At 56.6% G+C, this 26,780-nt stretch overlaps 1 protein-coding gene and 1 non-coding gene across 13 annotated transcripts; both read left to right on the top strand.

Annotated features, from left to right (window-relative positions):
• Positions 1 to 1,658: 1,658 nt before the first annotated feature.
• Positions 1,659 to 25,562, top strand: GPRC5C (G protein-coupled receptor class C group 5 member C). Of its 12 annotated transcripts, none has more exons than XM_014738985.3 (6): positions 1,659 to 2,097; positions 3,095 to 3,338; positions 16,271 to 17,353; positions 19,721 to 19,815; positions 21,900 to 22,049; positions 23,668 to 25,562. In XM_014738985.3, exons 3-6 carry the CDS (start codon positions 16,303 to 16,305, stop codon positions 23,698 to 23,700), a joined length of 1,329 nt encoding a protein of 442 aa, XP_014594471.1. In that variant the 5' UTR covers positions 1,659 to 2,097; positions 3,095 to 3,338; positions 16,271 to 16,302; the 3' UTR covers positions 23,701 to 25,562. The 12 variants fall into 12 exon arrangements, with proteins under 12 accessions (XP_014594471.1, XP_070082105.1, XP_070082109.1 ...); XM_070226004.1 differs by lacking the exon at positions 23,668 to 25,562 and adding an exon at positions 6,897 to 7,138 and having other exon boundaries at positions 21,900 to 22,494; XM_070226002.1 differs by lacking the exon at positions 1,659 to 2,097 and adding an exon at positions 6,897 to 7,138 and having other exon boundaries at positions 3,278 to 3,338.
• On the top strand, positions 9,913 to 10,013 carry MIR9101 (microRNA mir-9101). The gene has a single exon (NR_128128.1). It is a non-coding gene; the product is annotated as a microRNA mir-9101 (primary transcript).
• Positions 25,563 to 26,780: the final 1,218 nt, after the last annotated feature.

Raw genomic sequence — 26,780 nt, 5'->3', positions numbered from 1 at the left:
GGCTGGGCACCGTCTGAGGGAGTCTTCTCCGGACCACGTGTCATTGCCAGAGCGGGTCCAAGGACAGGGAACCAGCCACTGTTTTCAGCCTAGTTAGGAAATGGCCAAGAGGGCAGGACAACTGTTTTGAAATGCAATACGGTGTTAGGGCGAAAGGGTCGTCGGGAGTAAATTTCTACTGCACAGGCTGCTTTACTCGAGTTTAAGCAGATCAAGATGACCTTGGACAAGCGGAGGCACCGGAGCCACGGGCCCCCCTACAAATGCCCACTCCTCTTTTTTCTCTAAGTCTGTGGCTCCTGCTCCACATCTGATAGCAGGAAATAGTGGACGGTTGTGGTGAGCGAGGCACAGGAAAAAAAGAGCAGAAATAAGAAAAGGCAGTGGCATTTGAACCCTACCTTTCAATGAGCAAGATTGCCTATGAAAATTGGATGCAAAGAACCTCCAGATGTGCTGGTGGCTTTCTAATGACCCTCTCGGCGGTGTAGACCTTTGGAAAACATCAAGGAAGGTTACTAGGTGTGGTTTTTCCTACATCATCACTGAAGAAGGCAGCCACTCCAGAATAGGCCTCTTCGGCATAAGGATTATTTTGAGAAACAGCAGACACAGAAGCTCTGAAAACAGAGTGTAGTTACCCTTTTGTAAGGGGAATTTGCATTTATAAGGGAAATCTCCATTCGTAAGGGTGTCTTGCTCTCTGCACCAGGAAGAGAAGGAAGCCTCTAAACCATGAGAAGCTAATCAATGGAGAAGGCACACACGGAAATCTGCCTAACAAACCTTACTCTTGTTTACCACACTTTTCCTGGTCACCTCCCCATTCCTGACCTCCCTCACACTTTTCTTTTGTCTTTAGCTGAAGGTGATATTTAAGTCTGTATTCTAAGCCACCTCTTCGAGTTACTCATTTTTCCCCGGACATCTCCCATGCGTACATGTTGATTAATTTCTATTTGTTTTTCTCTTGTTAATGTGTCCTTTGTTACAAAGTTCCCAGCAGATAACTTAAAAGGGTAGAGGGAAAATTATTCTTCCCTCCCCGACATCACCATGACCTAAAATGCCCCACATCACTTTGGTTCTGGAGCCTTACTATTTCTAGAAAGAGGAGTTTGGGTGCGAAGGGGCAAGAGCAGACACCAGCAGAAAATAATTCCATAACTGTCTCTGGCCTCCAGGAAGAGGGAACCTACAAGGGGTCATGTCCAAAAAAATGTTTGTGAGGGCTTGCCTTTGGGGCCGGCTCATGTTTTCTTCCTAATTTCTGCCCGCTTCCCACCTCCGGGTCCCTTACTTTCTAACAGGTAAGAATACGGGGCCTTCAGATCATGTGAGTCCGGCCAAATCTTGTCACTACAGAGCCGCCCTCCACGTGCTAATTTACTCTTGCTACTTCTCTCCCCACGAAAACCCCATTCCCAGGAGTGCGTCCATTTAATCAGACCGCTCTCTGACCACGTGCCCTCCAGTCAGCTCCGCTCATCACTTTATCCTCCTATGAAGTGTCTGCTTGTATTCAAGATAGATTTGTGTTTCAGTGGCTCGCAAACTTTATTAGACACAACCATTGCCTGGAGCACTTGTTAAAAGACAGAGTCTGGGAGGGTTCCGGAATCTATAGTATTAATAAGCTCCTGGGAGATTGTGACAGTGATGAGCCTTGAACTCCGAGGACCCGGGCCCTAACTGGGATGATTTCAGACAGGGCTGGAACATACTTGGGAAAGAGGCAGGAGGGCAAGACAAAGGAGGGGAAGTCGAACAGTGACTTACTGATCCTTAATCAAGCCTTGAGCACGGGAGGGCGAAAGGAGGGTGTGGGGAGGCATGGAGCTAGGCAGGGCCCTCATTTCCTGGAGCACTTCCTTTGTGGATCGGCTCCTCGCTCCCCCACCCTGGCTCCATCCCTCTGAGGCTCATCCTCTGAAGTCCCTCCTTCCCCGCGAAGCAGGGAGCCCGCGCCGCCTGGGTGTGAGGACACAGAATCCTTCAGGAGGCACCCACACCTTTTGTATTTGCCTCTCTTTCTTCTTCCTTTCCCCTTGGTGCACTGGAACAATCCTTGGTTTACTAGCCTCGCTGGTTCTCAAGGTCAGTGTGCCTCATTAATCTCATTCGTGGGGGGTGGGCACAGATTTTGTAAGACAGGCTCTTAGCTTTCTTGGTTAGAGACTCAAATTCAACATCCAGAATGGGACCGAGACATTTGCTTTTTAAACAAACACCGCAACGGATGCTGAGGCTGTGTGCTGAAGTTTGAGAAAGCCTAAGGACCAGCTTCATCACCATTTTTTCAAGCTGCTCTCTCCCTATACAGATTGGGCAGCAGAGGCAAATGAGCCTGGGACCAGAAAGCTCCCGGTCACTGGGCACTCTGGGACCAGGGGCTCTGGGGTGTGTGGTTTCACGTAATGGCTACGGCAGTCACGCAGGGCGGGGACCGTCACCCCATTTCACAGAGCAGCAGCTTCCATGCTCTTTGGGTGTCTCTGCTGCTCCGCCCAGTTCTGAAACTATGGCTCCATGACAGCAAGTCAAAAGGCCAGGCTTCAGCTTTACTCCCGCCACTGTGTGACCTTGGGTGGGCTCTCTTTCCATCCTGGCCTCCAGTTCCCGGAGTCTCAGGAGGCGTCTAGGAGGGCTATCCAGAAACAGGTTATCACAGGGGCTGAGCTTTGTTGTGAGGTGGGTTTGATTATGATTCTAATGTTCTGTCACCCAAACTCAGTCTTCATACTTTGTGGCTTACACCGGAGAATCAAATCACGCAGTCTCAAGTGAAAACAAGAAAAAGGGTCCTCAGAGGAAATCCATCTTTGGATTTCACCGGGAGAGCCTGGAACAGAATGCCTGTGAATGGGTTAACGTTGCAGGGTGGGTATGAGGATAAATTGTAAAACTAAAGGAAAACGACTATAGGCCGAGAGAGTGACAGCAAGAATGAGGGCTGTTGCATCAGAGGGCTGAAGTATAGACTGTTTATGGCCAGGTCCCACTTTAGCATAACCACAGCTGCTATTAAGACCCTCAAATGCGCCATCAGTGGTTCTGAACTTTGCATAATGACTGAACTCTGCCTTATCATCAGAGGGGAGGAGAAGAAGAGCGTGGAAACCAAAGGGGCTGAAATTTCAGCTGCTGCCAGGCGTCCTGGAGCTCCATCACACTCCCAGAATAGCGCGGCTAGGTTCCCGGCAGCTCAGGCTGCACCGCAGCTGGGCTTCCGGTGAGGGAGACAGAGTCAAACCCCAGGCAGTGCCCGGAACAGCTGGGACTGGACGCCACCCAGAAGCCAGCTGGCTGGCCGTGCCCTGCTGGAGGCACCATCTCTGGTGAGTGTGGGCATGTCTGGCTCTCCCCTGGCACCCTGGCTCTCCCCCTTAGGGTCCTGCCTAAGTTCGAGAGTCAGGGGTTCTCTCAAATCCCAGGCGAGGGGGTGGGGGCAGCGACCGGGTCTTTTGAGCACTGTTGAGAGAACTATGCTGGTGGCTGGTGAGGCTCATGAAGGGCTGAGTGGCCCTGAAGGCAGGGCAGGCTGCAGCGTGTGCACAGAGGACGTGACCATAGTGAGCCAGCAGCCACCAAGAGAAGAGGGTGGAGAAGGAAGAAGTGGCAGAGAGGGAGACACACGGCCCTGCCACAGGCCAGGCGACTCCCCAGCACAGCGTTGTCTCCAGGAGGCTGGCTTCTGAAGGTGGAGGGGCTGTCGGGAGAAGGGAAGGGAGCTGAGACGGGAGTTTGCTGGCTTGACACCAAGTGTGCTCTGGGGCCACTGTCCTCTTGGGCAGGCCCGCGCAGATCCTTCATCTCTTTATTCCCTGGCAAATATTTATTGAGGCCCTACTGTGGGCAAGGTCCCAAGGGAACACAAAGATGGATCGGGCACCCACCTTTCCCTCAAAGAGCTTACACCCTGGTGGGGACAGAGACACATAAATAAACAATCATAGGGCAGAAAACGTAAGAGCGATACAAGAGATGAGAAACGCGCTTTGGGGAGTAGCACGGTGAAGGGCAAGTCCAGTGGAGTTAAACAAATGGGTTCTAATCTGTGGCTAGGCACTTACAAACCTCAGTTTTTAAATCTATAAAATGGCGATAATATCTGCCTTATTGAACTCAGAGGGTCGTAAAGACCAAATATATGAAAAGACACTTTGAAAATCGTACAGTGCTATGCAGAGGGAAGCTACTCTGGGCATCGTACTATCAGACTAGCCAGCGTTTCTCTGAACTTCTTGGCCTGGGGTTCTGGGAGCCAGAGGGAGCCGGGGGTCTGAGGGCCGGGTTCATGAGGGCAGCAAGGCCAAGCCCGGCCCCTGGGCCCTCCCCTTCCCCTTAGAGGAGGAGACAGCTTCTCTCAGTCAATCCAGTCATTCCCCTGATGTTTATTGCCAGTGTTATTGAATGTATAAGGCATTACCCCGGGAGCCGCAGGCAAGGACAGGCTTGAAATCGAGAGTCTGTTCTCCAGGGAGCCTATCTCAGAACTGAGGAGGTAAGATGCCTGTGCACAGAGGTCATTAACACCGCAGAGCAGCGCTGGACAGGACTCGAGGAGAGCAGAGGCAGCAGGACTAGGGGGTGGGGTCACCAGGAGAAGCTTCTGGGAGGAGCAGAGGCCTTTAAAGGGGGATGACTTCAGAGAAACCCAGAGACGCATCCTGGATTGAGAGTGGGGGACAGCGTGAGTGAACCACAGGAAGGCAAGCCCAGTGGCCAGACTCGGAGCTGAGCTCTCAGGCTGGAGAGGCCATTTCCTGTGGGGAGAAAGAGGGAAAGGAGGCTGGAACTCAGGTTGCGGGCAGGTTGCAGAGGCCTTGAATGCCGGGGCGAGGGAGTTTGGTCTTTCACATAAAGGCAGTAGGAGGCAGGGAAGGTGTTCTGAGGAGGGAGCACCAGGGTGAAGTCGGGGAATGCTCCACATTGGATGGGGGTGGTGACTGGAGGTGTTGGGGAATGGCAGGGAGACTGCAGGCAGGGGTCATCAGTTTGGGGTCCTGTAACCGCTGAGGGGAGGTAGAGGGTTTACCCACCCCCGAAATGTTCTCCGATTTGGGGCAAGACTCTTCCTGAAGCTAAGGGGGAGCTAAACGCTGCCTCTGTACACATTTCTTTGTTTTTGGAAGCGAGCTAAACGCTGCCTCTGTACACATTTCTTTGTTTTTGGAAGCGGGGGAGGGGGTTGAGCGACCTGAATCCCTGGACTGTCGGCTTCGACCCTGGTTCCTAGATTCACTCCGTCTGTGGTTGGAGGCTGTGCAGACCTGGGCGGCTCAGAAGGCCCAGTTCTCTCCTTCCACAGGGAGTCAGTCAGTGGCTGCTGAGCCGTGGACAGGAGCGGGGTTAGCGAGAAGCAGATTTTGCGGCCACTGTGGATGGGCTCAGCATCAGGTGGCATTCCAGCCGGCTCTGCCCCAGCCACCTTCTGGGTACATTTCCAGAGGGATCACCCACGGGCAGCCGGTTGTGGAGAATGAGGGTTTAACTCTCCTGCTCCCTGGCCCCTGGCTTCCTGCTTCTCAAGGAGCCACCTTGTTACCTGGGTCCTTTCAGAAAACCAGGTGGTCCCTGCTGCTCCGAGCAGGCAGTCCTATGAGCCTAAGAGAAAAGGAGACTCAGCCAGACACTGCAGCCTGGGCAGTAAGCGGTTAATGCCAGGCCTGGGAGCAAGAAGAGGCCAAATGCAAAATCTGTTTACCAGCCGGGGGTGGGGCACCCAGCAGCCTGGCACAAGATTCCAGGCACCCACCTGTCAGGGAGCCAAGAGCCCCACCCTCAGCCCAGCAAGGGACTGTTCTCGCTCCACTGGGGCCAGGCACTGAACCCCGAGGAGGGGGCAGCGAGCCTCCCACCTCCCCGAGGAGGAAGTGGCTCCTGAAAGAGGTTCTGCAAGCTGAAACTTCGATCCAGGACTCCAGCAGGCCAAGGGCAGTCTCTCTGGGGAGCATAACTGAACTCTAGCCCTCTGGAGTGGCCTCCTCCAGCACCCCAAGCTGGGCTGCCCAGGCCCCCTACCCTGTACTCTGAAGGCAGGGCATTTCTGGCCCGAGCGAGGTGGGCCTCTCCAGCAGGCACCAGGGCTTGCCTGCTACCCAGGAAGGTGGGCAGGGCATTTGCAAGGCCCTCGCTGTGAGGGGGATGGTCAGCATGGGGCTACCCTCCAGGGGGGTGCCTCGACTCTTGCTGCTATGGTTCCGACCACAGAACAAGGGATCTACCGCATGCCCCGCTCTGCGCCAGGTGCCGGGGACATCAAGATGAGAGAGACAGGCTCCTGTTCTGGAGAAGGGCACAGTGTAACCCGGAGACGACCACTGAGAAGTCTGATTAAGATACACTAGGATAAATGATGAACAAATGCATAAAAGATCCTGGCTCAGCAGAGGGCTCACATGGTTCTTTCTGGGGAAGGCAAGGAAAGCTTCACAGAGGAGGGACATTGGAGCCGAGCCTTGAGGCAGGGCAGAGTTTTAAAAAATTTTGGTCAGACAGAGGAGGGAGGGTGGCAGGGACAGGATGTTGGAGGTAGAAGGAACAGCACAGGCGAAGGCCCAGAGCATGGCATGGCAAGGCCATTCTGACAATGGTAAAACAGAACGGGAAAAACGTCAGAGAAGCAGCTTCTACAAGAGTTTGGGTGAAAGACTATTAGGTCTCTTTAACTGACAGGACTAAAGTTCAGAGGGGGTGGACCAGGAAAGGAGAGGCTGACCACTGAGCAGCTCTAAGTGCCAGGCTTGTGTGAGGAACATTTTAGAAGCATCTCCATCCGGATGTTACAGCAAGATGTGGGGGTGGTGTTGTCATGAACTTTTTTTGGGGGGGAGGAAGATTTGCCCTGAGCTAACAACCGTTGCCAATCTTCTTCTTTTTTTTTTTTTTTGAAGATCAGCCCTGAGCTAACATCTGCTGCCAATCCTCCTCTTTTTGCTGAGGAAGACTGGCCCTGAGCTAACATCTGTGCCCATCTTCCTCTACTTTATACATGGGACGCCTACCACAGCATGGCTTGCCAAGCGGTGCCGTGTCCACACCCAGGATCCGAACAGGCAAACCCTGGGCAGCCGAAGTGGAATGTGCACACTTAACTGCTGTGCCACCGGGCCAGCCCCTTCTTTTTCTTTTTAAGGTATGCTTTTTTTGTTGAGGAAGATTGGCCCTGAGCTAACATCTGTTGCCAATCTTCCTCTTTTTTTTTTGTTATTTTTCTCCCCAAAGCCCCAGTACATAGTTGTATATCCTAGTTGTAAGTCATTCTAGTTCTTCTATGTGGGATGCCGCCACAGCATGGCTTGATGAGTGGTGTGTAGGTCTGAACCCAGGATCTGAACCAGCGAACCCTGAGCCACCGAAGTGGAGCATGTAAACTTAACCACTTGGCCAAACTCCTCCTTTTTTTTTGCTTGAGGAAGATTAGCCCTGAGCTAACATCTGTGCCCATCTTCCTCTATTACGTATGTGGGTTGCCTCCACAGCATGGCTGGTGAGTGGTGTAGGTCCGTGCCTGGGATCCAAAACTGTGAACCGGGGCCAGTGAAGCAGAGCGCACAGGACTTTAACCACTCCACCACGGGCTGGCCAGTGTCATGAACTTTTCATAGTAGAGGGAAGTGGGGCTCAGAGAGATGAAGTGACTTGCCCAGGTCACACTGCTGGCAGGTGGCAGAGTGGCTCCCGACCCTTGGGCCTGGACAGCAGCTTAGACTCTTGAAGTACAAAGAAGAAAGAGTTTGATGAATAAAGTAGCTTGAGTGGCCAGCAGGAACCCAGCACATTATCGGGACACACACACACACACACACACTCCTCCACAGCCCATTGCTCCAGGATCTCTCTGCACAGTGGGTGGGTACTCCCCATAGGTGACCACTTCTCAAAGTGTTATTTTTGGTGAAAATGGGAATTCATAAAGGTTTCTATGTGTCTGGGTTATTAAATCCGGTGAAGGGCATTTGGAGACGGCTGTGACCCTCAAGTTGGAGTCTTGGAAAGCGGCAGCCTCTCCCACAGAACTTCCCTTCTAGCCGGTGCAAGCCGGCTAGTGTCCAACAGCCCCCAGGCCATCTGACTGCGGGAGTGGGGGAGGGGCTCTCCTGAACGCCACCTCCAGTCTCCCCACCCCTGAGCAGGGCACAGGCCTCAGGGGACTAAAGGAGACGCACCAGGCCCAGGTCACCTGCCCCAAGGCTCTTGCTTTGTTTTGAAGGCATCCTGTTCCCGAGTGAGATAGGTGAAAAGAGAAAGAGGGAACAGTTCTCAGAAAACCGCCCTCCATTTCCGCTGCTGTGTACCGCTCAGGGCTGGCGGAGGGCAGGGCCCAGCCGCTGCAGTGTCCAGGCCTCTTTCCCCAACGACTCCCAGTGGGTGGCCAGGCACCCACTTCCCCCTGCCCCTCCACGAGGTCAGCTTCCCAGGCTCGAGAACATTTCCTCTGCCCCACCGCCCCCTGGCTCTCGAATTGGCATTTCACATATGCTAATGAGCGCCCCCTCCTCTAAGCCCACTCCAGCATTGGTTGCCTCTTTAATGAAAACCACTGAGCGACTTGCTGGTCTTAGGTCTGACCCTCCGCTTGCCTTTCCAGGGTGGGCGCCCAAATGCCTGGACCTTACGAGGCCCTGCACACCCTCACACGGGGGCCTGGAGACTGGGTTGGGGGTGGAGTTAGAGGAGGGAGACCAGGAGAATAGCACAGCTTTGCAGCAGAAACGCGCTCTTCCGCTTAACGAACTGAAACCATTGAATCTTGGCCGCGTTTCCCAGACCAGCCAGCGAGCGCAAGGCGCAGGAAGGCATACAGGGTTCTAGAAAACCAGGGCCCCACCGCCAGCTCCGGCGGCTAAGCAGACGTTCCCTCCTGGCGTCCGACAAGTCGGTGTGCGAGGGGAGGAGCCGGCCCGAGGTTTATCGCTCGGGCAGGTCCGAGTGATTCATAGAGTTTCACTGCTGGTCGTCATAGATTGGGGCGCAAAACAAACAGCCCGGGAGGTACCTCTCCTCTTTCCCTGCCTCCCCCTGCTACCCCCTAGTCCGTGACCGGCTGCCTCCCCTCCCCCCGTCCTGCGGTTCCCCCCCACTCCCCCACCCCATGCCAGGCGCTCCCAGCTCAGCAAACACACCCCGCCGCCGGGTGGCTCCGACCGCGCTGCTGGCGATCCCCCAGGCAACTCCGCGTCACGGGAACGGGCACCCCGGAGACCCGGCGCCCTGCCCTCCCTCCGCGTCCCCTGGGCCCCAGCCAGGGCCAACAACCTCTCCCTTCTCGGTGCGCGCGGCCCCTCCGGAGCCTCCAGCGCTTGCTAACTAGGCCCCGCTGGGCGCCCCGGCACTGCGCAGCCCACCTCCCGCGGAGCCCGCAGCCCCGGGAGAAGGCGGCCGGAAAATCTCCTCTTGTTTACTGGGCTGGGGAGGCCCAAGACTGGATTGCTTTCCCCTTTCTGCAGTTCTTTCTCTGCTGATTCCTCGGCCGGGAGGGGAAAATGTGGCAGCCCGCAGACCCATCCCAGGGAGGGGCCCCCGAACTCGTGGACAAGAGCCAGGCCGGCGGGAGCGGCAGTGCTCAGAGTCAGGGCCGTCGCGTCCCGGAGTGGAGGCCGCGGGGGCCGGGTTAAACACTGTACCCCGGGGGACAGAACCGTGAAGGCTAATTAGGACAAGTCGGAACAGGGAACCCGGACGCGGGGAGGGGAGTGCGCGCTGAGTTGGACCGTGTCTGGAGCGGTCTCAGGAAGCCCAGGCGCGGGGTAGTCCGGCCGGGGCGAAGTTTGCCCACGGTGCCGAGGGGTTCTGGGCTCGGCCCACGGCATTAGGGGCGTGCGCGGTGGCGTTCTCACACACACTTGGGGACCCGTATGCCGGGGAAGGGCCGCGCATGCAAGAGGCAGACACTCAGTGTGTGGTGCGTCCACGTGTGCAAGCTCGGGGAGGGGACGGGGCGCAGAAGGCGTGACAAAGACAGACTTTGTGTCTGAGTGTACGCCTTGCTCCAGCCCGGAGCAGCCAACTGTGCCCGGCGTGTGTCTCACGGGAGAGCCAGGACGAAGGTGACAAAGGCTAAGTGTCCGCCACGGAGAGACGCAACAAGGTGGCCCCCGCGCGTGTCTGTGTGCGCGCGCTGGGACATGCGGGGAGGGAGAGGCTGCTCGCGAGGTGTGCTGGCCTCCACCCCAACCCCCTTTCCGGAGAGAGAGACAGGTCCAGAAAGTGAGTGCGCGGGAGTGTGCGCGCGCCCGTTGCGGGGGCGTGGCAGTAAACAGCAACAACCCACACGCCAGCTTCGCCAGAAACTCTGATCTCCCTCCCCGGCCGGAAAGTGCGCTGGAGCCTGGAGGTGAGTCGGAGGGGGAGGGCCGGGCGTGCTTTGTTAACTGTGTAAACGGATTGCACATACCTGGAGCGCCGCGGGCGCCCGATAAGCGCCTGAATGGAGGTGATGTCACGGTGATGCAGGCGCCGGCCCACCCTCGCCGAGAGAAAGGAGCCGAGCGCCGGGGGGCCAGCGCGAGAGCCGGCGACCGAGCGCAGCCAGCTTAGCCCGGGTCCCAGGGAGAGGCAGGCCCCGCGCCCTGAGTCCCCGCCCGGGCCCGCCAACCCAGGCCAGGGCTGGGCCTGGCCCGGCGCCCTGCGCTCAGTTCCCCCCGCCCCGCCCGCGCCTCGCCAGGGGCTGGAGGTGGCCCCAAACCCCGCGCCGGAGCCGGGCCGGCGGCGCGTCCCAGGTAAGGGCTGCTGCCTTCCCGCTCCGCCCTCCCTTGGGCGCCCGGAAGAGTCGGGTCGGGCCAGCGCGGGGTGGGCGAGGACAGAGGCCCGGGGGTGGGGAACCGCAGGGCGGAGGATGCCTCGCCAACTCCGCTCGGGTGCAGAAAGTTTCCAAACCCGAGCAGGCTGGGGACTGGGTGTGGGGAGAGCCCGGCGCTGCGGCCCCGAGTGGGGGCGGGGAAAGAACTCCACCATCGGGGTTTCCAAGGGGTGCCCCCTCCACCCCCGCTGCCGGTGGATGAGGAGGGCAGGTTTCTGTGGCCAGCGGAGATGGGGGAGAGAGGCTGGCTACCCTGCTTTTTCTGTTCCGACGCCCAGGGGAGCGCCGGTGTAGACGCCAGGAGAGGGGAGAGGTGGGGAGTGACGCCCAGGGGAGCGCCGGTGTAGACGCCAGGAGTGGGGAGAGGTGGGGAGTGACGCCCAGGGGAGTGCCTGTGTAGACGCCAGGAGTGGGGAGAGGAGGGGAGGGGAGTGGGGAGTGGATGGCTCAGAATCTTCCTGCGGCAAGTTTGGAATTTCAGACCATCAAAGAGCCTCTACTTACAGAAGCTCAGAAGCTTGGCTTCTAGATCCGACCCACCGCCCCGCCCCCCGCCCGCGCCCGTGGCTTTTCCAGGGCCCTTTGCAGCATCCTCCATCCCCAGCCGCAGCTTTACACCCTGGAAAACTCAATCATTTAAACATCCCGCCATTTCGATCCTAAAGCAGAGGGATCAGAATGTGTTGAAATAGGGTTTCATGCTCCTGAAGGTTCCCCCACGTGCCTCCATTTGTGGCTGGAGGAGGGAGTGCTGTTGGGGAGTGGGGCGCATTCCAGAGCGGCCTGTGGATTGAGACTTCCAAGTTTCAGAATGCTCAGGGAACTTGGGCCCAAATACCCACACTCAGTGTGGACGTCTAGGTGGAGTTCCAGAAGTCCCTCAACCTGGGTGCTGAGGTAACTCCTTACAGGCACAGGCATCTCGGGTTCCTCTTCTTATTGGTTGGTTTAAACACCAGAGCCCCCTGGACAGAGGAGTAAGATGATAGGACCCAACTGGCCGAGAGAACGGAGGAGATGGATGAGAGAAGGGGAGGAGGTGGGAAAGCTGTCAGTGAGTCCATCCATCTCTCCTGATAGGCTGCTGAGTGGTGGCAGATGCTCTGTGGCATCCCTGGGTGAGCCTGGGTGCCTCCCAGAGGGTCCTGGCACCCTTGAAGGTAACCACTGGCTGTGGGTCTCTGTGTTGCTCTCGAGCTTGGGAGACAGACCTGGGTGGCGGTGTGAAGCCCTTGGCACCCCCTTTTCAGGTTCTCAGGTTGTTGTGTGGATGGTGGCCGCACAAGGCAGAGGGGGCCTGGCTGCCTCCTCCTTCCTGGGTGGAGCCAGTCCAGGCTGGCTCGGCCTCTGAGCCCACCGCACTGCTGAGGCCACTCTGCTCCTGGAGAGGGAGGGAGGGAGGGAGGGATGGGGTTCTGGAACTGGATTGGGCTGACTCAGACCAGAGCTGGGGGCTGAGTGGCTGAGCCTGGGGAAAGGCCGATTTCAGAGGTGATTAAAAATATTTGTATTATCGATTCCAGGGAGGTGAAGCAAAAGGGCCCTTTTGTCTAGAAAATAATCTGAGGCTGGGCTGGCCTGCAGCAGTGGTGGGGGGGGGATGGAATTCATGGGGCAGAAGGAGGTCCCCCTCCCTCTCCCCTCCTCGGGGCCACTGAGAACCTTAAAGCAGAAGATGTGACTCCAAAATGCAGGAGGCAGGAGTGGGATCGGGGAGGAACGGACGCCGAGTCCGTTCGATGAGTGATTTTCGAATGCCTGCTGTGTTCGAGCATGGTGCTAGATGCTGCAGACACCCTGAGACAGACAAGGCTTGTTCACCCTCAGACCTCACAGCCTGGTGGGGGAGACACACGCACACACACGATTCCAGCCATCTCAGAAGACTTGGGCTGGAGTGCAGTCCCTAGGGCCCCGCAGGAGGGCGAGTTTCCAGAAGGAGCTGGTCCTTTGCATCAAAGTCCTTCCCCCTTTGCCACCACCTTAAGTGGCATCAGGGGACTGGCTGAATCTGCACTTCTGGAGTTTGGAGGGCTTGGGTTGAGCTCTTCTGAGCTTCCTTCTGTTTAAGTCAGTCTCCTGCTGGCCTCCAGGAGTCGCTGTCCTAGGCCGTGGACAAGAGCCAGCCCCATCTGGCCCGATTTCCCCACCTGAGTTGGTGTATTCCTGTCTCCCCACTCTCCCTGCCATTTTCAGGGGAATGGAGGGATGGGACATTTCAGGGTGGGACTGGTTTGGTTCCTCTGGGGCTGGGGAGTTTCAGGGCCGCTGGGCAGCGTGGTGCCTGGCTCAGGGGGAGGGACAGGTACAGGCTCCTGTTAACTTCCCTGGAAGTTCTCATATTGGTGGGGCCGACAGACACGAGACTTGAAGGGTGAGGTCCAGGGTCAACAGCAAAGTTAGGAGGAAATTGGGGTGAGAGCTATGGAGCTTCTGTGGACCTGGCCCAACCAAGTGCCTGTGAGCTGCTGGATCCAGGGGGTACAGGCACAGATTTCTAAGAGCCAGATGGATCCAGAAGATTGAGTGGCAGACGGGTTCAATGGGTCCTATCTTGGTCTTTTGTAATGACGGGGCCATTACCAGATTTGAACTTGTAGCATGGTTTTAGCATCCTCTCCCTCCACCTCCAACCAGGCCTTAGATTTTGTCTTGGAAAGGATTTCTTGGATCTGGCCATTGTGCCTGACCTTTGGCCTCGATCTTTAAACCAGGGTGAATGTGTTCTGAACAAATCGATTGCCTGTGCTTTTTGCCAGACACAAGTCTTAAAGCACAACCCTGGTTATGCCTCCATCATCCTAAAAACAGCCTTCAGTGGTTCCCCGTTGCCTTTAGAATAATGCCCCAGACTTCTTCCCCGTAGCATTTCTCATCTGTCGCCAGCCAGCCGTAAACTCCCTTTGCAAAACTCAGTTCCTACTTGGTGAACTTGATTTTTCTCTCTTGCTCTGAACTTGAGCTCATCTCAAGGCTTTTATTTGTGCTATGTTTTCTCCCTCTCCTTTTTGCCCCCTTCACCTGCTCATTCTTCAAGGCTTAGCTTCTTTGTGTCCCCCGTCTTGCTGGAGTATCTGGAACGTGGTGCATTTTCATTAAATACTGAATACAGTTGAAAGGTCTTCTCCATTCTGTCTTTTCTGACCCCTTCAGCTGGAAGAGCTTCCTCTGTGTTCCTCTAGTACCTTTTTCTGTCCCAGAGGTAAATTCTGTTGTGTGGCACTTACCATATTCTACCTTGTATAGTGTCTTGGAGACCTACCTTCTCTGTCTTCTCAGATTTTACGTGCCGTCAAGTCAGGGACTGTGTGTGTTCATCTGTGTATTTTCCACTACTCTGACAACAACTGAGCCTTGTCAATATTTGCGGGTTTAGAATAATTGCATGTTCTAAACTGGGAGCTGGGAGGGGGAGGTGGGTGAGAAGCCTTGAAGGTGTGCAGATCCCTGGAGGCGGAGGCTGGGCGGCTGCTCCCGGGGGTCGGTTCCACATCTCCCACTTCACCCCAAGTTCTGCCTGCTTTGCTGTGGGCTAAAAACACCCCAGATGGGGCTGAGTGCTTAGGATCTCAGAGCCTGTTACCATCAAGGGTCTGCCCGGCCGGGAATGGTTCAGTGTTCCTCCTTACCCGTTAGCCATCCCGGCTCTCTTTCTTCTCTCCAGCCCTTGTAAATACAGCTCGTGCCTCATTGATTTACGGTACACAAAGTCCCCTACAAAAGCTTAAGTCACAATGCAGGGGAACTAAGCTTTTGCATTGGAAATCAAGAGAAACTAGTTATGTTACTGTGCCAGTTATTGAGGAAAACAATAGTTAATTCTCATAAGAAGGCTAACATTAAGCGTTAACGGTAGGTGGTGTTTGGGGGAAAAGCAAGCTGAATTAAAAAATGAGGAGGTAGCTGAGATACCTAAAATGTTCTCAAGGGGCTTGCAGAATATCCTAAAGGACTTTGAAAATTGATTATTTTTCGAATTTCAAATTTTTTGAAATTGTCGATTTCACTTAACTTACAAGTTTCATTTTTCCTGGTTTAGTCGCCGGGCCCGTCTGCTTATCAGTTGTGGAGACACAGTGTCCATCGACTGAGATTTAGGATTTTTGTCTGCCTATGAGAAATTAAGTTACAGGGAATGGTGAAAATATAAGAGGGTCAACTGTGCCAATGTCCCCAAAGGAGGACGGGGGGGGGGGGGGGGGGGGAGGGAGGAGTCCGGCCATCCTTCCCGAGCTTCCACCAGCGGTCACTTTCAGCCCAGAAAGCTTGGTTGCTCGCTTTCTGAAGAGTTCCTGGGCCCCAGAGTTGAGGGAGGACCAGGCAGGGTTACCGCCAGTGACTCGAACATAGGGGTGATTTAAATGTGGAATACCTGCATTTCATAGAACTTTGGAATTTCTAACTTGCTTTTTAGAGCATTTAAATTTTGTTTTCCAGGTGAATTTACAATCTTTGATTGGAAAACACTCTGATTTGGTCTTTAATTTCTCTCACCCTGCCACATTCTTTACCTCCACTTCCCAAGGGAGATCCAGTTGGTGTGGAGGAGAGGGGGGTGGTTTTCTTTGGACCTACAGCACTTGGTGGAGCCGCTGTCGCACGGGTGGAGTGAGGACCGGGAGTCTTAAGTTGCCCTCCCGGGGTGAATACAGATCTCTCTCCTATCTTAGCTACCATGCCTTCAAGGCCTCCTTTAGAGATTAATTCCGTTGGCTTTTGCTAGGCCCCTGCCCTTTCTTGCTTTTAAAATGTTAATGCCTCGTTGCAGACTTTTTGCATTAAGTCATTAACTCCCTAGCTGGGAAATTCGTTTATTTTATCCTTGACTCCAGCGACAGAGCTAGACAAAGAACTTTGGGTTCTGAAGAGGAGCTGGCACTCAAAGTGGGGAAATGAAGGCAAAAAAGGGAGGTGGTGGGAGGAATGGGGCAAGTGTTGACAGAACTTTTCAACTGTCTCCTCATTGTTTCTGGCGGCAGGGTCTGCCTGTCACAGGTGCTTGTTAAATATTTGTTGAAGGAGTGAATGCATGCTTGGCTGATTCTCCGTGGACTTAGGCATCCCAGGGACAGAGCTGAGGGGGCATCTGGGCTCTTGAACTCTGGCATGCTTGGTTTTGACTTGCTCACAGGCCCTTTCACCCCCCACCCCAGCTGGAGGAGCTCAGGGAGTATTTGGACCCAGGTTATGCTTGGTGGCGGGGGAAGGGACCTGAAAATTCAGTGACGGTTTCCTTCTTTTCCGTAACTAGGAACAGGGATGACAAATGGGTTTCCTCTCATTTGCCTCTCTGGGCAATTGATAATGCCTGCCAGGAGTTCTGTGTTAAGAAGGATTCTGAAGCCCAGAGGGACAGTCATAATCAACTTAGACCATCTGCTCAGATCGGGATGGGGGAAGCAGCACTTTGTGTGGCAGAGTCTGGCCTTGGAGGACTGATTTTGTCTTTTCTTCCTCTGTCTCTAGGGACCCAGCTGGAGCCTGGCCTCAGAGCCAGAATGGCCATCCGCAAAGCCTTGCTGACGTGCCTGGGACTGCCTCTCTTCCTATTCCCAGGGGCCCAGGCCCAGGACCACGCCCCACCTGGCTGCAGCCCGGACCTCGACCCCCTCTACTACAACCTGTGTGACCGTTCTGGGGCTTGGGGCATCATCTTGGAGGCAGTTGCTGTGGCGGGCATTGTCACCACTTTTGTCCTCACCATCATCCTGGTGGCCAGCCTCCCCTTTGTGCAGGACACCAAGAAGCGGAGTCTTCTGGGGACCCAGGTGTTCTTCCTGCTGGGGACCCTGGGCCTCTTCTGCCTCGTCTTTGCCTGCGTGGTGAAGCCCAACTTCTCCACCTGTGCCTCGCGCCAGTTCCTCTTTGGGGTCCTATTTGCCATCTGCTTTTCCTGCCTGGTGGCCCACGTCTTTGCCCTCAACTTCCTGGCCCGGAAGAACCATGGGCCCCGGGGCTGGGTGATCTTCACCATGGCCCTGCTGCTGACCCTTGTGGAGGTGATCATCAACATGGAGTGGCTGATCATTACGCTGGTCCGGGGAGGTGGTGAGACGGGCGCCCTGGGCAATGGCAGTGCCGGCTGGGCCGCCGTCTCCACCTGCACCATTGCCAACATGGACTTTGTCATGGCGCTCATCTATGTCATGTTGCTGCTGCTGGGCGCCTTCATGGGGGCCTGGCCCGCCCTGTGTGGCCGTTTCAAGCGCTGGCGGAAGCACGGGGTCTTTGTGCTGCTCACCACCTCCACCTCCATCGCCATCTGGGTGGTGTGGATTGTCATGTACACCTACGGCAACAAGCAGCACAACACTCCCACCTGGGATGACCCCACGCTGGCCATTGCCCTCGGCGCCAATGCCTGGGCCTTTGTCCTCTTCTATGTCATCCCTGAGATCTCCCAGGTGACCAAGCCCAGCCCAGAGCAAAGCTACCAGGGGGACATGTACCCGACGCGGGGCGTGGGCTACGAGACCATCCTGAAGGAGCAGAAAGGCCAGAGCATGTTTGTGGAGAACAAGGCCTTTTCCATGGACGAGCCAGCCTCAGGTGGGTCGCTGGCCCCCCTCCCATGCCCCCTTTTATTCGGCGTCATTTACTGCAGGACAGGGAGCTAGTCTCGAGCAAAACGGAAGGTTCTCAAGATTATCTACAGCCTTCTGCCTTAAAATCCCTAAATTCCAGTTTTAAAAGATTTTTTTCCCCAAAACTCATGTAATTCATGAATATACTTTCACTGTAAAATTTCAAACGTTGCAGATAAAACAGTTTCTCCTACCGTCTCCCCAGATCTACCCCATTGCTTCCCGTTCCATCCCCAGGACTGTTGATTGGTATTTTACCTCCACGTGCCTCAGTTTCCTCATTTGTAAAATGAGGATAATAATGGATCCTGCGTCATGGGATTCTCGTGAGGATTCCACTCGTGCCTGTGCCTGGCACTTGCAGTTAGTCTGGAAGTAGTAGCTATTAGCTGTGTGTATTACTATTATTTTACTGGTATTATTATCTTTCCAGAACTTGCTTTTCTATTATGTACGTGGCCATAGTTGTCTTAGTTTCCTTTAAAAGTCTTTTCAGTTAAAATTTTGTTCTTTTTGATAAAAGCACTCATGCCACATACTGATCTAAGCAGCACCCACTGTCCAGCCTGCTGGTCCCCAAGCTCCTGCCCGGCGCTTTCTTAGGAGCCAGCTTTGGGGGCTCCAGCCAGCCGCAGAGCCTCGGCGCGTGGAGCTGAGGGCGTCCCAGAGGCGGGAGAGGCAGAAAGTGGGGTGAAGCCTATGCAGTCTGGGCCCAGCCCCGCGTGGGGATCAGCTTGGGGGTTGAGGGGGGAGGGGACGGTGGCCTTTCTCCCGGAGACTTGGCCCGACAAGCTCCCGGCCCCCCAAGGAAGGAGTCTTTCTCTGGCATTTGTTAACTGTGAGGACCGCTGGCATTTATTGAGTGCCTCTTCTGCCAGGCGCTTTCCTAATGTGTCCTGTCGCGTGCGTCTCGCTTGCTTTCGTAGCCTGCTGGCTATGTACGGCCCCTTCATCCGCAGTGACCAGAGAAGCCAGGGACACAATCTCACCGTCCAGACCCTGACCTCAGACTGTGCTGATGGAGATATCTGGGGACTCAAGGCACTTAATTGATTGTCAAGCCCCGGCTCAGGGACCTCTGTCAGAGGCCAGAGTCAGAGGCAGGGGAAGTTCCAGAATCAAATTCTCTGCCTCTTTGCCACAAACTGAGATCCCCAGGATTTCTGCTTTGGGGAAGGGAGTGACCCTGTCCTGCTGGGCCCTTGATCTTCGATCTGCCCACCGGGGCTGAGTGCTCCCTCCCCCAACCACTGAGTGCTCCCCACCAGGGCAGAGTGCTAGGGTGGGTGGGCCCAGTTGAGTGTGTGTGGGAACGGGGGGCACTGATGAAGCTGCAGGGAAGAGGGGCTTGTGGACAAGTGTTGGGAGGAGCTTCAGCCGCCCACACTCCGCCCTGACCGTGCGCCCGTTGGTCAGGGCCATGTCATCCTCAGCCTTTGTCCTCTCAAGGCAAACACTTCTGGGCCCCTGAGGGGTTTTTTTGCTTTTATTTTTTTTCTAAATGGAAAAATCAATGGAGTGAGCCCGGCGCTTAGGAAGCGCTGTAGGGTCGTGGTCCCTCGGAGCTGCGGAGCCATCAGCTTGCAGGAGATGGACATCCGCTGGGCCTGCCCTTGCGGCCCAGCTGGCTCTTGGGCCCCAGGGGCTAGTCAGCAGCTTTCCTCAGACACCCTGGAAGCGCCCAGCAGGGTGGAACAGATCGGGAAACCAACGTGCCCGAAGGCACGAGGAAGAAGTCTTCCTGGAGCTGAACGTGGCTCTGGAGACTTGCCAAGGGGCCACAGCTCAGGATGTGCGTTCGGTCCCCCTGCCGGGGCTCTGGGTTGTGGCATCCTGCGGAATCAGCACCCAGCTCTGCCCCACGAAGACGTGAGGAGTCGGGCGGTGGGGTCTCTGCTGTGTTGACCCCAGCGCCTGGCAGCGGGCCCACAGTGGTAGAGGCCAGCGTTGGAGGCTGGCCATCTTGGAAGGCAGCCGAGGGCCCGTGTGCCCCTCTTGGCCTCTGGCCCCGGAGGGCGGATGGGGATGTGAAGGTTGCTGACTGAAGCGGTTTTCTGAGCTGGGGGCGGGAGCCCCAAACTGCAGGAAAGCCCTGGGGAAGGTGAGCAGGGTTGTGCTCTCCATGTATCCGAACAAAGGGGTGCTGGGCTCCGGAGGGGCCCCCACACCCACACTCGCACCTCCAAGCTGGCCCGGCTCCTTCCCTGGGTTAGATGTTACCCCAGGACCAGCCTAGCCCCTGTCCCTGTCCCTGTCCCCTGGGGAGCCTTGCTTGAGGCTGGGAAGGGAGCTGTTAGCCCAGTCCTCAAACTGCTCCCCTGTGTTCTTGCAGCTAAGAGGCCGGTGTCACCGTACAGCGGGTACAATGGGCAGCTGCTGACCAGCGTGTACCAGCCCACCGAGATGGCCCTGATGCACAAAGGCCCGGTGAGTGTGGGCCACAGAGCCCAGCCTCAGTGGGTGAGCGGGGAGGGCTGTGTGGCCGATGGAGTGTGGGCGGGCGGGGGTGGCAGGGAGAAGGCAGGTATCTCCATCTGGTGCATCAGCCTCAGGGAACCCAGAGCCCTGCTCCTAATGCCCCTTGCCTTGAGCTGATGTATCTGCTGCCTTCAGCTGCACCACGGTGGGCCCTGCCCGTGACTTCCGGGTGTCACACGCTGCCTGGGGCCACATGGATGCAGAGCTCTCGTTGAGCTGGTGGGAGCTGCCAGCTTTACGTAAGCAGCTTAGGGAGGGACAGAGGAGGGTCTCAGCCAGGTGGGCTCATTCTTGGGGCCCCCAAAGGGATAGAGGACCAAATGGCAAGTCTAGGTAGGCATTTACTCCCCAATCACAGCTGTCCCAAGAGGGCCTTGGCTCCCCTCCCCCACCAGCAGGCAGCAGCTCTCGAACTCATACCTCCCCTGGGTTCTGGAAACCAGATGCTCCATTAGCCAAGGGGATGGGGGGTGGGAACAGGAAGACGGTGGGTTAGATTCCCTCCATGTATGTTCCTTCTCCCGGGCTGGCAGTCGCTGTGGGGAGAGGTCAGTGACCCTCCTTGGCAGGCCTCTGGGAACAGGAAGGAGGGAGGTCAGCAGGGCGGCGTTCTCATCCCCCTCCCCGCTGGGAGCCTGGGGGGCAGGGTGAAGCGAATGCTTCTGAAACTTCCACCCCCAGCCCCTTCCCTCTCCCTGAGCCTGAACCTGCAGCCGGGCCGTGGAGAGCAGGCCATGGCCATGAGTGGGGGTGGGCAGGAGTCTCTGAAGGAGGTGAGCAGGGTCTGTGGCCCCCGGCCCCCCAGGGTGCCCCGCCCTTGCTACCCCTCACTGACCTGTGTGCACTGAGTCCTGCTTCCCCAGGACTAAGGGATATTTTATCTAATACAGTGGTTCTCAAAAGCTGGTCCCCAGACCCCCTGCATTACCATCACCTGCAACTTGCTAAAAATGCCAATCAGGTGGGGCCCTTGGTGTGGTGGGAGCCTGTTACTAGCATCTCTTCGGTGATGTCACCTTGATATCTTGGAATCTGCCATGATGGGAGTAACCACCCGCAGGAATCTGCAAACACTCCAGATTGGGTCTCCCCCACCTCCCCCAAGTTGTTCAGCATTTCCCAGCCCGTCACTGGGTGTGGCCCCGCTAGGTGTGGGTGTGGCTTAACTCAACAGTCCCGGTGATTCTGACACACACCCCAGTTTGAGAACCACTGATTTAGATGTTCCAGGAGCTGCAAGGGGAGGGGAGAGCACCTGAGTCTGAGTTGACTGAAGGCCACCTGGGGCCCTGGAGCTAGGGTTTGGTGGCAGCTCCATCCATGGGGATAAGGCAGGCAGGGCCAGGAGTTCGCCTTCCCTCCAGGGTGGGAGCTGGGACGGGTGCCTCAAGACCCTCTGTGCCCCGCAGCCTGCGTCTCTCACCCACAAGGACCAGGACCTCTGCAGCTCTAACCTGGTTCCAGGCAGAGAATTGGGGTTTTAAGTCTCCATATCAGACTGGCCAGCCCAGACTCCTAGATGAGGACTGTGTGCACAGGCCCAGGGCCTGACAGGAGGGTGTCCTTGGGCAGGCACACTAGCAGCTGTGATGTTGTTGGTGCTGGCGTGGCATTGGGAAGAGGCGGGTGAGGGTCTTGGAGGAGGGCAGCCCAGACGGGTGAGAGCAGCCCCGTGTGGTTTGCCCTCCGTTGGGCCCCGAGGTTTCCCTGAGGAATGGAGAGCAGGAGGGGGCCTGAGAAGGGGATCCTTTTGAACGGGGCCAGCCCTATGCGAAGCCCCAGGACCGTGGGAGGTGACCGGGGACCTCATCCCCCAGCCTAGAGGCCTGGCCCTCGGCCGGGTAGGATAAGGGGCTTGAGGTCAGAGGGCAGCCCCTCCGTTTCCAGAGGTGGAGTCGTCCATCCCAGGCCTCCCCCGGGGCCCAGCTCGGGGGACAGGGAGGGGAGCTGGCAGGCACAGCCCTGCAGGAAGCAGCGTGTGTGCCTCCGCCCTGGCGGAACCTGGCTGTGAGACCGCCTGTTCCTCCTTCCAGTCCGAAGGAGCTTACGACGTCATCCTCCCACGGGCCACTGCCAACAGCCAGGTGATGGGCAGTGCCAACTCGACGCTGCGGGCCGAAGACATGTATGTGGCCCGGAGCCACCAGGCCGCCACACCGCCGAAAGACGGGAAGAACTCTCAGGTCTTTAGAAACCCCTACGTGTGGGACTGAGCTGGCGCCAGGAGGCATGCAGATTTGGGGAGGGCCCTCGGGACCCCGTGAGGGACTGCCCAGGAGCCCTGAGCTCTCTGCCCGCCCCCTCGCTGGCTCAATGCAGCTTGTGCCTCAGCCCGGAGGCCCTCCCTGTCTGCCAATGTTCGGGTGGGTGTCCCGGGTGCCCCCCACCCACTCCTCAGTGTTTGTGGAGTCGAGGAGCCAACCCCAGCCTCATGCCAGGGTCACCTCCGGCAGTCACGCTCCAGCCAAATAGTGTTCTTCTTGGGGTGGCGGCCGGTCAGCACCTGCGTCCTCTGGAGTCTTTGGAGAGATTCCTGTAACCTCGAGAGTTTTCGCAGGCGTGTCTGTCCTGAGTCTTGCTCCTCTGTGAGGAACAAGGTGCCTAATAAAGACGTTTCTGCTTTATTAACCCTTTCTCTGGGATGTCGTTTCTGACCTGGGCTCTCGGTTTCTGATGAGCCGCTCCTCCACTGTCACTGGGGCTGGTTCCTTTCTCCTCTGCCTCCACATCCAGCTCCCGTTGACCACTGCTGCTGGATTTTCCTTCTGGCAGCCGTGTAGCTGGCACCACTGCCCAGGGAAAGATTCTTCAGCTGAGTCTCTGTGTCCGTGTCGTGATCAGAATGAACTTCTGGGTCTGGCTCCTGTCTAGGGTCTCGTCCAGCATCTGGGCTTGTCTAAAATCGGGCAGCTTTCCTCTGGGACCCCCCTCCACTGGCCGTATGCGGGGACCGAGCAGCGAAGGCGGGTCCACCAGCAGGCTGCTCAGCGGAGTGTGTGTGTGCGGGAGACGGGCGAACGTTAGCCCCTCTCAGCTGCCACGGTGGTCAAGATCCTTCAGGGGACGAGGTGGCTGCACTGTTAGATCACTCTGTGCATATGTGGGAGAGGGAAGGGCTGAGAGGACTGGGCTGGTTTACAGAGTGGGTTTACAAAGGTGGGAAGGTTGGGCCACGTTCTGGTTGGTTTCACTCCTGGGCAGGAATTAAAATGCCCATTTACTCATCCTTTACAGTAAACAGAGCCTTTCTACATCGGCTCATTTTAATCCTCGTGGCTGCCCCAAAATATGGGCAAGGCTACTATTCTCACCCCTTTCCAGAGGTGAAATTCCAGAACCCTACCATTTTAGGGTTAGACGGGGCCTTGGGACCAGGTTAGCTGTACAGCTCTCTGGCCCCCCCCTTACAGGTGAGCACACTGACCAGAGAGGCCACACAGCCTCGAAGTGGCCACACCAGGACCAGCTAGGTTTTCTCGAGACTCTGACTTGCAGTGGCCTGGGCTCCTGACCCTTGGACACTGGCTCAAGGCTCTCCGCCCCTCCCAGGCTTGGGAATGTTTCTCCCCAACTTGCCAGAAGCTATTTTCTGACACCCGTTGTAGGAAAAAAAAAATGTTTCTGTTGGAAGGGAGAGAAAGGTTGCCGGAAGAAAAAAATCCAACTTCTCCCAAACTTTTCCCTCTATGTCAATTTGCACCAGTTCCCCTGGGTACTCAAAACAATTTTTTAGTAAAAACCAGTGCTTGGGCCCCAGGCGGTAGGGTCCCCTTTGACTCTTGTTCTTTCTGGTTACTTTAGGCTCAGTCCCCACAAAATAAAACGAGATGGTAGACGCCCTCTTCCCTGGACTGCACGTCGCCCTGATGTCCTCATTCTTCTGTGTCCAGGCTGAGCAGGGCCCACCCGGCACCTTGGAGCTGGGAGGGCTGGAGGCTACCAACCTGGAGCAGTGGACCGAGTCGGGGGCCCTGTGAAACCCTGAGGCATGTGGCCACCCCCTTTGCTGCCCAGCCCAGCCTCTCCTGGTCCCCAAGTGACTGAGGCCACAAGGAGCCATCTGCAGACCCCCGGGCCTGCCTCCATCCCTGTCTTGAACCCTCTCCCCGATTCACACTCCCTGTGTCCCTAGGCTGTGGTTCTCCAGATGGCCATCCTCAGGTGCCCCTGTCTTCACACCATGGGCCTTCCTGGCCATCTTTTGGTGTCCAGCATCTGCTTGTCCTGCTCTGGGCCTAGGTGAATCTCCTCCGAGTCTTTGGAGCCAAGCCATGGCAGAAGTTGGCCCTTGCCCTTCTCACCAAGGCCTCCTGCCACCACCTGGACCAGAGGAGGCCACTGAGCTGGGGCAGAGCTTCCTGAAGGCCTGGACAGACACTGCTTCCCTTCACGGCTTGTGGGTCCTGGATCTGAGCCCCTTTGCGCCATGACCCCACGCCTTCCCCACCTTCAATGGACTGGGTCCCATCAAGACACAAGGCAGGGATTGGGGCTGTATTCTCAAGGACCAGTTGAGAGTCCTGGACCAGATGCATTGGCATCTAGGCCTCTCCCAAGATGGAGACTCGTGGGACTTGGGGAGGCCCCTTACATGAGTGGCATCTGGGCCTGAAGATTGTGCCATTTCCTGATGGGCAGATGTATAGGTTTCTACCTCACCTTGGGCACCTCGGTGTGCTGGCATTGCTCTCCTCACTGGGGACTTGCTCCAGACGGTCCTGATCGCCATCCAGGGAAGTGGGGAGCATCCTTGGGACCTACGTGATGATGGCACCAAGGATAGCGATGTGCATAGCTCCAGACTCGTGGGAACTCTGCAGCTTTGTCCTGCCCTCGCCCACCAGACAGAGATGGCTGGTCCAAGGGGACCCTCCCTAGGTGTGCCCAGGCACACCTCAGCCCAGACACCCCTGGGTGCCGAGACGAGAGCAGCGGCTGCGAGTTGGGCTGTGTCCGACTTCACCCTGTAGTCGGTCCCACAGCTCTCCAGTGCTAACCCCCAGCCCCAGCGGCCTGTGCCTTTGTCACTGGAGTATTTTTCCAAAGCTAAATTGGGTGAATAGGCCCTGCGAATGAAGTAGGATGTACACTCGAGTGTGACCACCCACCACCACCACCATTCGCCGATCCGTTGGACTGGCTCGCTCAGTTCCATGAGTGGAGTATTCCCTCTGATGGAAGAGAAGAGGGAGTTCTGTGTGCCTCAGACTTCTCTTGATCTAGGCCAGTGGCCCCAAGATCCCTTACAGTGAATAAAGGGCCTCTCTCGCTTTTCAAGGTGAAAGTCCCACGAGAGTCCTGGCAGCGCCAGGCGGCCTGGGGGAGCAGCCTGGGGTGAATGCGGGTTTGTTTATGATCTGAGTCCCCTGGGGGTCTGCGGGTGAGGCTCAGGGAGGGATGGGCTCCTAAAAGAGGCAGCCCTGCCCAGATTCGGGATTACCCTGGGGCCCTGCTTACTCCGGTCCTTGGCCAAGTGGAGAAGACAGAGAAGGGTGGTCCAGCGGCATCGTGAACAAGTGTGGAATGGAAGAAACCAGAATAGGCCAGACCCTGTTCAGGGAACACCAGGCCACCACCTTGGTAAGTTCCACACCCATTTCTGTCAAACTGTAGCTCAAAGCAGCGTAGTTTGGACTTCACAAGTGCTCAGAATTAAACGACCTGCTCTCCATTTGTGAGGGATTACTACCACTCAATCCGTGTGTTCGTTAAGAATTTTCCTGGGATTTATTAAGAATACATATTTTGACTCCAACTCCCTACATTCTAGACCAACAAAGGCTCTTTGATTCCAGCGAACCTTTTTCTCGATGGGGGGTTTATTCTAAGAGGGGAAACCAGGCCTCGCAAACCAGCCAAGCCCGAGGCCAGTCTCCCCCCAAACCCAAGGCCTGGGGATGAGGTTGGATGGGCTGGGAGACGGGGACCACCCTTATCACAGTCCTGCTGCCTGGCATGCTGGGGGGCACCAGTGGGTGGAATACTGGGCTCGTGGGAAGGCGTATTGGGCCCAAGGGATGATGAACACCGCCCCCGGGTCAGGAGGACCCACCAAGTGCCACATCCAGCATTCAGTTTACACATATGTTCCCACACTTATTCAGGGCCCCTCGGCTCACTAAAGTCCAAGAAACAGGTTAAGTGACTCGCCCATGGTCACACAGCTAGTAGGGGTCTCAGCCCTCTAACCCGTTCTCAAAAACCTAGCACTTTCTTTAGCCCCAGGGGATGTGTCACACGCAGTCAGGCCCAGGTGCGGGTGACCAGACTGTTTCCTGTCTGCTGTCTGCACTCTGGGCCCTTCTGGAAGCTGCAGCCCCTGCTCACAGCAGCCGCATGAATTATTTAGCATCTGCACCAGCCCAGTAATGCTCTGACCTCATCCTCCTTGGGCTCAGGGCGCAGGTCTGACCTCGGTTTCCTCAAAGAAAGGATGCTGATGGGAGGAGGCTGGGGTGATGGGTCCCTGTGTGGGGTGCAGATGATTGAGAGAGGGACACTGGTACCCGGGGGAAGGAGGTGAGGACCAGAGAGCCACCACCCCTGTAGCAGGAGGCAGCTCTGCAGAGGAGTGAATGTGACCCAGAAATCAGACGACCACAGGTTCCCATCCTGGCTCTTGCTCACTGGCTGTGTGACCTTGGGCAGCTCTCTTGACCCTCCCTCAGTTTCCTCATCTGTAAAATGGAAGAACTAACACTCTGAGTTCACATTTAGTGTTCCAGCCCCTCAAGGTCACTCCTAAAGGACACGGCCAAGGCAGAGCATCCAGGAGCTAGCCGCCCAGTGTTTCCTGCTCAGACACACTGGTCTCCAGGCCAGATCTCAGTTTTCTGCCCTGGAGGTGCCACGCTTTCACTTTCCTCTGCTGTCCCTCATGCACTGGGTCGCCAAAGGGAGTGGGATGGCAGGTT

Source organism: Equus caballus, chromosome 11 (assembly GCF_041296265.1).
Source record: "Equus caballus isolate H_3958 breed thoroughbred chromosome 11, TB-T2T, whole genome shotgun sequence".
Taxonomy (NCBI): Eukaryota; Metazoa; Chordata; class Mammalia; order Perissodactyla; family Equidae; genus Equus; species Equus caballus.
The sequence above is the reverse complement of the archived record's forward strand: the minus strand, read 5'-3'. Positions and strand labels throughout refer to the sequence as shown.

Excerpts from the sequence above, each read along its gene's own strand:
- GPRC5C (XM_014738985.3), top strand. The coding sequence starts at position 16,303 with ATGGCCATCCGCAAAGCCTTGCTGACGTGCCTGGGACTGCCTCTCTTC. Across the intron at positions 19,816-21,899 it reads CCCTGATGCACAAAGGCCCG|TCCGAAGGAGCTTACGACGT; the intron begins GTGAGTGTGGGC and ends TCCTCCTTCCAG. Across the intron at positions 22,050-23,667 it reads AAGACGGGAAGAACTCTCAG|GCTCAGTCCCCACAAAATAA; the intron begins GTCTTTAGAAAC and ends TGGTTACTTTAG.